Here is a 12,216-nt window from a genome sequence, read left to right as displayed (position 1 = left end):
ATCAACATGTGCCAGAAACATACATGAATATAATTTCTCCTGGTTACTGAATCACTAGAGAGCTCCATTGAATATAATGAGTATTAAGTAATTTTCTCATTTGTCTTTCCCACTTGAAAAAAAAAGATAGAAATGTGTAACGCTGATGTTAAGAGTTTTTGGAAGAACATCTGATGGACACAAGTCTTCATGAAGTCCATGGCAACATATCAGTTTGATACTTTAGATCCATATAACTGACAGCATTATCTAGTTGTTTTTATTTAAATAATAATACAAAGGGGAGAGCATTCAAGATAAGAGAACCTTATCTTATGACTTAGGCTGATAAAGTAAAATTTTACATAATACTTTTTTTCCTACAACTGATTCTTCTTGTTGGGGTTCTGCTTTTTTGAGGATTTCTTTTGGGTGACAGAGGCTAACAAGTTTTTAGTAGCATTACCCCCACATCAGAAAAGTACTTCAGAGTTGTTCTTTATTGTTGACTACTCTTTATACTCTACATCACAGGAAAGCGGCTGAGTGCCTGCCTCAGCTTCTGTGCAATCTGAAACAGAGAAACAAAACATATTTAATAGGTAGTCACTTTATGCTGTGCAGAAATATGATTGCAGGCTAAGAAATTAAAGCAATTGTTCCCTCATCTGATGAAAAACCACAGGTTTTACTCCAGATTTTGTGTATGTAGGACTCTCATATCATTCCATTACAAAGACATTTCTTCTCATATATATGGTCTTTGCCTTGTTCATTTTGTACTTTCAGTGCTCAGGTTGTGCTGAAGAATGCATTGTAGGCAAAGCTGTCATCCTGCCTGTTTGCTTACCTAGCACTGCACTATGCAGGAGAGGTACAGCACAGGTTTTACTCCAGATTTTGTGTATGTAGGACTCTCATATCATTCCATTACAAAGACATTTCTTCTCATATATATGGTCTTTGCCTTGTTCATTTTGTACTTTCAGTGCTCAGGTTGTGCTGAAGAATGCATTGTAGGCAAAGCTGTCATCCTGCCTGTTTGCTTACCTAGCACTGCACTATGCAGGAGAGGTACAGGAACAAAACACATTTTTTTTTTTTAACCAAGGCAGAAACATCCCTGCACACTCCCCACATGTGAACATGTACTGGGGGAGAAAGGACTGGTACAAGGAAACTGGTGAGGCTTCAACCAGAATCAAAATACACTAGACAAGAGACTGAAAGATGGAAAGGGGAAATCTATGCCTAACCCCCATCGGATGTGTCAGAGAAAGTAAGCAAAGTAACCTGATGGGGGACCTGAACTTGTCATCCACTAAAGATACCTCTGAAGCACCACTAGTAACTTTTATTGCTGTGAAGGGCAACCACTTACTTATCCTTTAAGTGACAGCAGTCAGGTTCCACTCAAACTCACAAGTGCTATCAGCATACCACATCTGAAAACTTGTTCTTGGGTTTAATTTCAAAAACCACAAGGAATACAGACATAAGAACAACGTTAAATGAGGACTAAGGCTGTAGGTTGAGTTCTCAGAGTTAACATATTTAATGTTGCCTAAACTACCCCTGCCCCACACTCATATAACTGAGGCTTTAAATCACAGAAGCTTCCCTTCTCACGCCCATCCTACGGGAGGAAAGCTTTGTTCAAGCATTTTGTTGTTGTATTCAGTGCAGCAGGCCTTGCTTACTGCGTATCACAGAACTAAAATTCTTTGTAACCCTAGTAATGGCATTGAGAATTAAAAAAAAAAAAGTCAATCTGTCCACAATAATGTTTCTGAACACTGGTTTTTAAGTTCTAATAGGCCTAGTATGACATTCGTGAACACAGCATAGTATCTATAGGAAAGTATTATTTTAACTCATTCTTTGGGTTTTGGTTTTGTTCATTTTTTTACAAGCTTTTTTACAATATTTCATACAATTCTTCAAGTATCTGTGCTACAGGAGAGGAGAGGCTCATACTAAAAGATGGATTAAGTACTGTGAGTATTTCTTACAAAAGTAGCAGCACAGCATGTGCCAAGAAACTAGCACTGGAATGCTGTACCTTACCGTTTCATAGAACTGTGCCTGCTGCTCCAGGTAGAGACGAATGACACTGTTGTAGTCATAAATCCTGTTACTGTGGAAGTGATTCATCTCAGCTGCAATTAGACCCAAGAGACAAATTTTTTAAGAGAAGCATTTGTAATTAGGAACAGTTTCACTCAGTTCAGGTTAGTTACTGTGCAACAAGCTCAGTGTCCAGCCCTGCCAGCACAGTTACTGTTCTCAGGCTTCTACAACCTGCTTTGCCTGCAGTGCTCAAGATGGAACTGTTTGTACAACTGGTAGGGTGTCAATTACACCATCCAGATACTTCCTGGACAAAGCCAGGTTCTTGTTACAATACTCAGGTGTACAAAGATCTGATAAAAAAATACAAGCAGAATTTTCTCCTACTGAGAAAAAAGCTCTCTCCTGAAGTATTTCTAACAGAATTTGGCTAGGACTTTGATTTCCAAGGTTATGGATATCAAATTGTAAGCCACAACTTATTCAGCTCAAAATAATATTTAGCTCAAAATAATTATTTTTAAAAAAAAAGATACAGCAAGTGGTGTTTGACCCATTCTTGACTGGCTGTTTCAATAGATACCTAACAGCCAGCATCACTGAATCCATAACACCTTTCACCACTTTCTACATCTCTTGTCAGATCACAGCTTGTGGCTGAAAGAAAAAGCTAGATATATTTTGAGATACCAATAGAGGGAGAAGAAATATTCTAGGTTGTAAAAGCCATCATAGAGGTCTCTTCCACAATCACCAGGAATACAGCACAATCCTCTTGCATCACTGTTATCAGGAAGAAGGGAGTGGGAAGCTTTCTTGGATGTTTTTCAAATCGATTTTTTGTGCTGCTCTGACTTCATCATGTGAAATATTGAGTACTTCTGGCTTTAAGTCAGCTAAAAAAAGATGCAACTCCCTCAGCAATGAGTGGTCTCACTGAAGTCAGTAACAGGATGCACTTCAATGCACTTAAGGGCTTGATATCCTGTAGGACTGAGCCCTTGACTCCTCATTTCCCTGGTTTCTCAAGTGCAATGTGCTACAGCTCATATTTACAACACCTCTAACCTAAAGAGGAAAAGGTTCATTCAAAGAACATCCAGGCAATAAAATATAATCCACAAGAACATGAATCTTAATTGGATCATGTCTGACTAAACCATGAGTCAGAAAAACACTTCTGCACATGATGAACTGCTTCCTGCACCAGGCTCCATACTTTTCATTTGAGACTTTATCACTTAGTTGTTGCAAGTTTCTTTAATCGCATTTTCAAAAGATCTCTCTTTTGCAATAGCAGTGTGAGATTCTGGGGAAAAAAAATAAGGGGTGTAGGGCAAAATAACTGCAATTTAAGAAAATCTAAGCAGGTCACAAAAAGCCCGTAACACACCAACAACCCATGCCTTGCTCTTATTCCTGGTAGAACGAAGATTTTCTTTCAAAGTTTGTCACTTAAGATATGTCCTTCAGAGGTCTACAGCATTACCATTTAGCTCAAAATTTGGTTTACCTTGTAGTGTATAAGCCATGGTGCTCACACGTTTCACCATGTTCTGTTTGTCTTGCGGCGTTATTTTGCTGGTTGCAACTAGTTTATCACTTTCCTTCACTCTTTCTATTGCTCCCTGTAGAAATCAAATGCAGAAATATTAAGAGTCAACTTAGAGGTCTTCATAGTAATCTAGAATGCCACTAGTCACATTTTGAGCTTACATGCTACACACAATGACCAATTCTGCCTTCCCACATTTTCATCCAAAGTTTTTAATCTCACTTTATGCCTTTCAAGAGTCCTTGCAAAAAGTGACTTCAAACACAGGCATGAACAGAGTCACTAGCAAACTGAGTTAGGTACAGGCAGTAATACACAAGGATATATACAAAAGGACCAAGTTTCAAAATACAGCTGACCAACAAACTGACATCCATAAGCTTCAAACTACCAAATGCCCGTAGAACTTTATTTGCACATTATACAATATAAGACAACAAACTATTTTCCAAGAGAACTCATTGCAATGTATAACCATCAATTCAGAAAAATCCTTGTGTCACATAAAAACAAGCATAAAAAGATATGCCTCCCCTTCACAATGTATTTCTGCCAAACATTCAAGACAATCTATTTACATATCTCTTGGCAGTAGGTTTATGTTTCAAGTTTTAAAAAGATTTCTTCTCCTTTTATGGTACTTTACCCCAATGATTCTGTGGGATGAGGTACTGTAAATGTCCTGAAGAAAGAATACACACATCTGATACGCTTATCTCTTTGTTGCTCTCAGAAGTATGTTCTTGTTTAATACATTTCACACTTCAAGTGATAAAAAACCACCCCAGATACTTGTGTACTTGTTTAATACTTCACAATTTTTAGTTTCCTGAAATACATTACAACAGGCCCATGAGCATAAGAAAAACACTATGACCAAAAAAAGGGCAGAATATCCAAAACTAGACACCATGGCCTTTGCATTACAGAGAGCAAAGCAGATGCTTTTTGCTGCTGGTGTTTTATTTTTTTTTCCTCCCAGAAATATTAGCTGTAATCTGTTTTTTTATTCCTCCCAGAAATATTAGCTGTAATCTCTGTTTTTTTTATATTAAAGAACTTCTAGGCAGTGCATGATTATTTATCACATATCAGTAAGTCAGCCATATAAGTAACACTAGTTTTCCTACAATATTTGTACAATATTTGTATCAACCACCATGTAAGACTCAAGTATTACAAATTTACACTACTGCTATTCACCACATTGAGATATGAAGTTAACCTGAAGAAAATAATGAACCTTTCACTGCTATAGCAGAAAGTAATGATATTCTCAAATCTTGAGATAAGTTCTAGCTTCCCTCCCCCTCTAAGTACTTATTTTAAAAATCAATACAACCAGTTTCACAGAAACTTTCATTGTCACTAGAAGCAGGGGCCAGGCTGATTCACAAATGCAGTGTACCATACCACCACTTTTCTTGGTGTCCCTACTGCCCAACCCTTAAAAAGAAAGGCCCCTCACATACCTTATGAGCTGCTATGATGTCAGGGAAGCAACCAAGAAATCCCTTATATTCATGATTTGTTTCCATCAAAAAGTGAAGATCTTTCTTTGGCTAATAAACAAAGTGTAAGCATTAGTAAAAGTATCTGTGACATATTAACATCACAGAAAACAAACTATGATGCCAAAAAATGGTGAAGGGGAAGAAAGGGTGACAAATACAGTGAGGTTTTTATTAAAATGTAAGTTTTTTAGAGTAAGGTTTCAAGCATCAGTGAGCAGATGCCTCTGTTCTTTCTTTTACTCAACACTAGCTTATGAACTGAGAGGTTTTACCTTACATTTTCACTCAAGAGGAATTACTAACACAACCTCATTACAAGCATAATATCATTACATATACAAATATGCACATGCACAGGTGGATCTCCTTAGCTGTCAACTTGGAAAGCTATTTTAAGAACCTTCAGATTCAACCTTGAGATAAAGATGATCTGCATTTTGGAGACTAAGCTTAAAGATCAATTTATGACTTGAACACCAATCAAAGTTTATTTAAGCTACATTTTTCTTGAATCAGGCAACTGCATGTCACAGCAACAAAATACAGCCAAGATCTGGATCTTGTAGATATTTGGGGAATGCACAGGGAAGGCAGAAACCTTCCCCTTCATTAAATATCATTCTTTTCTATCAGTAATGAAACACATTTAAAGAGGGAACAATCATTTCAGTATTTTGGAAACCAGAGTGTGAGCTTTCTGATCCAACTGCAACACCCACCCATCACATCCCCCCTATGCTGACACACAGCAGAACAAAAGATTAAAGTGCATTTAAAAGTGTTAGCAGCAATTTCATTTAACTGGTCTACAGCACTGATAGTGATGTTTTAGCAGAATTAAAACTCCGAAGTCGGAAGTGATCCAAACAGGTGGTATGTTTGTACACACTATGGCAATGCATTCATAACACTCCTACCTGATCTGCTACAAGACTGGCAATTTCTTCATAGGTTTTCCCTGCTTCTGTTATTGCTCCATTGAGATCAGATTCTCCTAAAAGTAAACATCAGTGTTCAAATTACAGTATGTCAATTACAACAAGAAACTTCCCTCGATTCAAGGCAAATTTACAGAAGAGCTTATTTTACAATAATAAAAGCCTAGCCTGCCTTTTATAATAATAAAGCAGCAGTAATAAAGAATTTAGAAAAAATATTCAAGGAGGAAAACCAAAGATCTTGTAGAAAATTAATGTTCTACCACAGTAGTAGCACTCTTTGCCTCCACATTTCATAATTTTATGTAATTTAAATACACAGATATTCCCCCACATGAGACAACAGGAAGCCTACTAGAGCGGAAAAGAAAGAAGAATGAGGAGGGTGACACTAGAAGATAGACTAACAAAGCTGAAGAACACCTGCTGTTCTGATTTTTAATAAATTCTTTTTATAGCTTATAAGCAGTAAATTCTCCACAATGCCCTACAGAGCAGTGATGCTACTAGCCCTGAGCTCTCCAACAGTCCTGGACCATAACCATTTGAAGATCAGAAAAGCAGAAGGAGGCTCAAATAACTTTTTTCCTTGCTAACAAGCTTTCTGACCCTTTAGGGAACTCTTAGCTAATATTTTTCAAGCCCTCTAAAAATCACTACTTTTCAGAGTGAATTTCTAACTTTCACCATCATATGAAACAGAGCAAAGGGCACTACAATCTACACTTAACAATACAGACATCACCACAAATCCTAAGCTAGACAACACCACAAGCACTCATAACACTGTATTACTAGCAAGACATGACTACGTGGGACAAAGATGGAAACAAGCCTTACATTCTTTTATTTTTCATGCCACTTCACCTTCCCAAAGCAACACAAGCTTTTTTCATCCTTGTTAGCTTGTCCAAAGCATGTAGTCAACAGCATGGAAAGCAAATTGAGGTAGAGATAGAGAGTAGAAAGGGGAAGGTATAGTTTGCAGATATCAAATTTCAGTTTAAGAAAAAATTATTTTTCTCATACTTTCAGACAAAAACAAGGACAAAGAGATCCAGCACACAACAGATGCTGAACTGAGTGCCTTTAAGTATGGCTGAATGAGCCACTCCTCTTTACTGATACTCCAGAAAAATCATACCTCATACTCAGCCTAGTTAGTACTTCTGTATTTGAAGGAATGTGACCTCTTTTAAATATTGAAATCAGGAAAGCTGCATCCTATCAGTTTAAATCTAGGTGCTTACATCTCTTGCACGGACTCAGCTAAATCCACAGACCTGTACCTGATAAAACCATCAAGTGAAATTGTACATGAACAGTAGGCAGGACAGAGGGCAGCAATGATGAAAACTTCTAAAGTCACATGTGCATTGTATTTGCTCTCTCTTCCTGAAAACTCAAAATAAAAAGCAAAGAATCCTGTACATGATTGATTTTGAAAAAAAAATACACTGGTGTACCAGTTATTGAAAAGAGTGAAATACGTGGTATTAGGGCAAAGGCATCTGTAGGAAGGGCATTTTCCTCAACAAAGCAGTAGGGTGCAACCAGGTACAGCTGGGCAAACAGCAAAGCATCACGGAATCTATTTTTTCCTATCATTCAAAGATGCTGGAAATCAAATTGAAGTTTTCCTTTGTATGGCTGATTGGCAATTTTGTATCCTAGCTTTAAGCCATATTGTTTTCCCTTTACCCTTGCAAAAGAACATGTTACAGTTCCAGCAATCACCAGTCCTTTCTCAAGAATTCTTGCTACAGATTCTATCTGGCCAGGATTTACAGTGTTCTAGCCATGCTAAGAGTACATAACCATGCAAATCCCCTGCTTTGTTCTCACATCCAAAATTACTTTTGAGGCAATGTGCTATGCTCCAATTCCAACTCAGCAGTCATCCTTTTCAAGTACAGAGCACAGATGAGAGCAAACTATGGGGACTATACCTATTTCCAGTGCTCCCAGCAGCAGAAACCCTGAGCCTCAGAAGGTTGCTCTTTAATATATGGTTTATGGGGCAAAATGTTTTAAGAGTACAAAGCAAGGGATAAATGAGCAGTCAGAGTAAGTACCAGTCAACTAAAAGTTCCAAGACGAAAAATTTCAGGAAGCCTCTATGCTATAACATTCAGTGTTTTAGAACAGCAATTTTGCTATCAAGTCTAGGAAAAGAACAACTCCCAAACAAAAACAACCAGACACATTTGAAAGGATAATCCCAGACAAAATCGACTCAGTAGACTCCCTCTGTATATGAGGAAATATTTTCCAGTTATCTGGAAGACATCAGCAGAGTTTAACATATCAAAGCAGAATTTTATGTTTGGCCTAAAGACTGTATTTTTAGGATAACTTTGAGCAATTGATGCCCTCCTTTTTCCCTCCCACAACTTTGATACCTAACACAACAGGCTCTAGTTTAGAGCTCCTGGGGGAGAAGTGAAGGTGAAGGACAAGAAAAGGCTACAGTAGCCAACCCTTCAGCCCACACAATGGATTACAAAACACTGTAATAAGCAGAATTGTTGTATCATGAAGCACATCACACAGTAGTTCTGTAACAGCTATTTTCAAGGCCACATTTTCTTCCCTTTCCTTTTCATATCACATAAAATACTACAGCATGTTTTTGGTAGTCAAGTCAGCAACCAGATTATATATTAAGAGATCAAGCTAAACTCCTTCACCACCACTAACCTGCCACATGACACGTGATTATACAGTGAGAGAAAACACAACTGCAGACTAGAATATAAAAAACCCATAATATATTCAAGGAAGCAAGTTTTCAGTAGTTTTTCCAGAATATATGTTTGACATCTGAAGCTCAAAGAGGAAAGCATTAAGATCTTCGTGGAAAAAATGCAGCATGCTGAAATTAAAATACCTCTTATTAAGTAAAGTATAAACGAAGCTCAGAAGTACCTTGGTATCCACTAGTGCTGAAGACCAGCGCCAAGCTCTGCAACGCTTTTCCTATCTTCTGGTATTCCTTGGGTAGTGCTGAAAGTGGAGGAAAGAGGGGAAACAGAAACAAAAAAACCCATAAGGGTGAGACTAAAACTGCAGCATTTCCAAAACTTGATAGAAACAGATGTCAAAAACAAAGTTTTACGTTTTCTCTAGTGAAATGTTTAAAATCACATTCTTACCCCCTCCCCTGCTACACATGTTCCAAAACTGGATAAAGCAATTGCAATCTGGATTCTTGAAAGGTACAAACAGCTGGGGAAACTGTGAATGCTATTAGAAAAAAAAAATTTATAAAATCTTACTGCACTCCTAGCTTAGTCCTCCTATGCATACAGTGAGGGCTTTTTCCTCCCCCTCATGGTGGGGAAGTGCTGCAGTATGATATGGAGAACCGACCTCATTAATATTTTAAGAGAGGAGATTATTTTACAGGCTTATAATACCCAAACTCTCCTCAAATCGTTGATTTTATATTTACAGGCACCAGAAAGAAAGATTATCTAGGAATAAAAATGGTTGCAAGTATCTGAATAATAAATTTGGGTTTTATAATCTATTTATTGAACATGCATGCATAAATTGCTTCATCACAATTAAGTCAATCAGCTGTGATTAGTGAGTGCATTCATAATTAACACTTTGAATAGCACCACTCCAGAGGCCTAGAAAGCAATCTGAAAAGTGAAAGCACTTTTTTATATGCTACCTGTATTAGCAGAAACAAATCCCAAGTAGATATGGGTTTTGTTATCAAATATTTGTATTCAAAGCTTACACTGTCCAGGTAAATACAACATTTTTAGCTGCTCTAGCATCCCACACAACCTGATTTTTACAGAAAAAAAAACCCTTTGTGTGGTATTAAAAAACATCACAAAACCCAAAACTCAAGCCCTCCAAACTGCATAATTTTATTGATTATCTTTGATAAAGCTATTGTCCAGAAGTTAGATTATTTACAACTAGTATGTCTCACACAAGAAGTATGATTCAAGGTACTAGAGTTCTGTTGTCAGCCATTAATTTGTTACTGAATCCCCAGTGGAAACTTCAGTGAAGAATACTTGGTTTCTTTTCACTTGCATTTAAGAAGTTTCCACAGTCAGTTATTTTAAATATCATTGAATAGAAGGCATGTAACTATTGCTCAGCAAGTGCCAAAAATACATCTGATTAAGAGTCAAGACTAGAGCTGACATGGAACTTAAAACCTAAGAGATACTTCAGTTTTGCACGTCTCAGTTTACCAGTCTCTTTTTTTCTATTCAGTACGAATGTCTGGAAAATTAAAAGGCAAAATTTTCAACACAAGATTTTAGCAGTTGAAAAAATACTGAATTTCTACTGTAAGCACAAGTCACAGCCAGCCCTTAACTACAGTTGGTTTGCTTCTGTAACTGCAAAGTAAAGTTGTTTTTCTAGTCTCATCTGAGGAATCTTATTCCTTCCCCTGCTCTCCACTTTCCCCTCAGTAGAATTTCCTAGTGAAGCAATATCTGTACCATGTTAGAGCTCTGTCACGTGTTAGACTATTTCTGACCAGCACGAGGGTCAGCGACGTGTAGAAGGAAACCATCTCATTCAAAGTGGGGAAAAGTAAATAATTCAGAGTTAATATCCTATAGATACTAAAGTCTCATGTAATCACTGCCATGAGAGACTGGGCTTCTATACTTCCCATTCTGTCTGGTCAGCCCCAGATATTCAACTGCAGTGTTAGATTAGAAAGAGGCAAAAAGATAACTCAGGAGATGTACTTACTCCAGCGTCTGGGGGCAATGTTTTGGGGGGGGAGTTAAAAGGAGGGGGGGAAAAATAAAAGGAAAAAATTAAGGAGATTTGAGGAGATATTTATGATAGGTCTTTGGTCGCCAGACACTACAGCCTGCCCTGAAGTATTTCTTATTATGAACCTCAGCTGTAGTACCTGCTTCTTTCAATAGCTGCCTTGTGGTGGCCACAAACACTGAACACTGCTGTGGACTAGGAAATTAGAGCCCAGGCAGAGTCATAGGGACTTGGTGTGAAGTTCTGCAACCCTAAATATCTGTGGGAAGGAAGAGACAAGATAGGAAAAAAAGAATTGGGCTAAAGATTAAGTCAGAATCAAGCTGTTTTTCCTTTTCTTTTTCTCTTAAACTCATTTCATCTTTAAATCACTCCTCCTGGCATGCAAGAATCCTAAGTAAGGGGTTAATAAGATGCAATTATTTATGATTTCATCTAATAGACAGGTCTACTTTGCCCATGCCACTAAAATGTACATAAACGACAAATAGCTGAGAACAGGTCCAACAAGGACTTTAGCTGCGTTACTAGAATTATTTAACTTAAAATACTTTTAAACCAATGGGCAGGGACCAGATACTTCTCTTATGAGATAAAGAAAGGAAAACCAACCAACCAAGAACTAACAAAGACCCCACATCAAACATACCAACAAAAAATTTGCACAGTTTATACTCTCAGACACTGAAAGCAGCCATGATGCTGCACTCGTAAGTACTTAGGATTCCCTTTAGAGTTAAGATGTACCTTGAATTAAAGACAACAAACAGTAACAGAAATAAAGAGAAAAGCAACACAGAAGTGACTGCTGAGTTCAGAAGGACACTTACGCCCTGTACACCTCTTCCAGTGCTCTTGTCCCACTGTCAGCAGCTCTTTCACTCCATCATCCATTGCTTTGGTGAACCTACCCACTGCATCACATTTCTGTTCTCTGTGGCGTTTTGAAAAAGCAAAACCAAAAAGCAGTTTAATAGACACGTAATGTGAACTTTAAACACAATACAGAAACATTTAGTAGTGTCAATTCGGTCTTTAAAAAATATCAGAGAAAGAAATCAATTCCTTGAAATCTCTGTCATTTCGTTTCATTCATTTTCTCTGCCAGAGTTCAAAATTCCCCTCTATAGATACAGGCATTGTTAATTCTATTAAAAGCTACAGAAGCTATTACCTAAATATGCTTACCAGTGAGATCAAATAATTACAGAACAGCAAAATCTGATTTGAGGAAAATTCATCTCCAGAGCCCTTAACACAAATATAAGGACCCCATGTTGTTAGTAAATTACATGTTAGAGTAACAGAAGTAGTAAATATCATACAATAATGAAAAAATATGAAGAAAGCAATTCTTCCAGATACTTTAAGAGAAGTCTAGTATAGCTGAATAAAA

At 37.4% G+C, this 12,216-nt stretch overlaps 1 protein-coding gene across 2 annotated transcripts in view; it reads right to left on the bottom strand.

Annotated features, from left to right (window-relative positions):
• Positions 1-495: 495 nt before the first annotated feature.
• Positions 496-12,216, bottom strand: part of SNX9 (sorting nexin 9) — a 39,878-nt gene continuing 28,157 nt past the window's right edge. For both annotated transcript variants that reach the window (XM_009078563.1, XM_009078564.1), the window contains exons 11-17: positions 11,651-11,754; positions 8,985-9,062; positions 6,036-6,112; positions 5,077-5,166; positions 3,563-3,677; positions 2,047-2,138; positions 496-550 (exon numbers count right to left, since the gene is read on the bottom strand). In XM_009078563.1, coding sequence (XP_009076811.1) covers positions 503-550; positions 2,047-2,138; positions 3,563-3,677; positions 5,077-5,166; positions 6,036-6,112; positions 8,985-9,062; positions 11,651-11,754 — 604 coding nt within the window. In that variant the 3' untranslated portion in view covers positions 496-502. The remainder of the gene's footprint in view (positions 551-2,046; positions 2,139-3,562; positions 3,678-5,076; positions 5,167-6,035; positions 6,113-8,984; positions 9,063-11,650; positions 11,755-12,216) is intronic.

Source organism: Acanthisitta chloris, unplaced genomic scaffold (assembly GCF_000695815.1).
Source record: "Acanthisitta chloris isolate BGI_N310 unplaced genomic scaffold, ASM69581v1 scaffold27687, whole genome shotgun sequence".
Taxonomy (NCBI): Eukaryota; Metazoa; Chordata; class Aves; order Passeriformes; family Acanthisittidae; genus Acanthisitta; species Acanthisitta chloris.
Note: the sequence above shows the minus strand (reverse complement) of the source record. Positions and strands in the feature narration are given on the sequence as shown.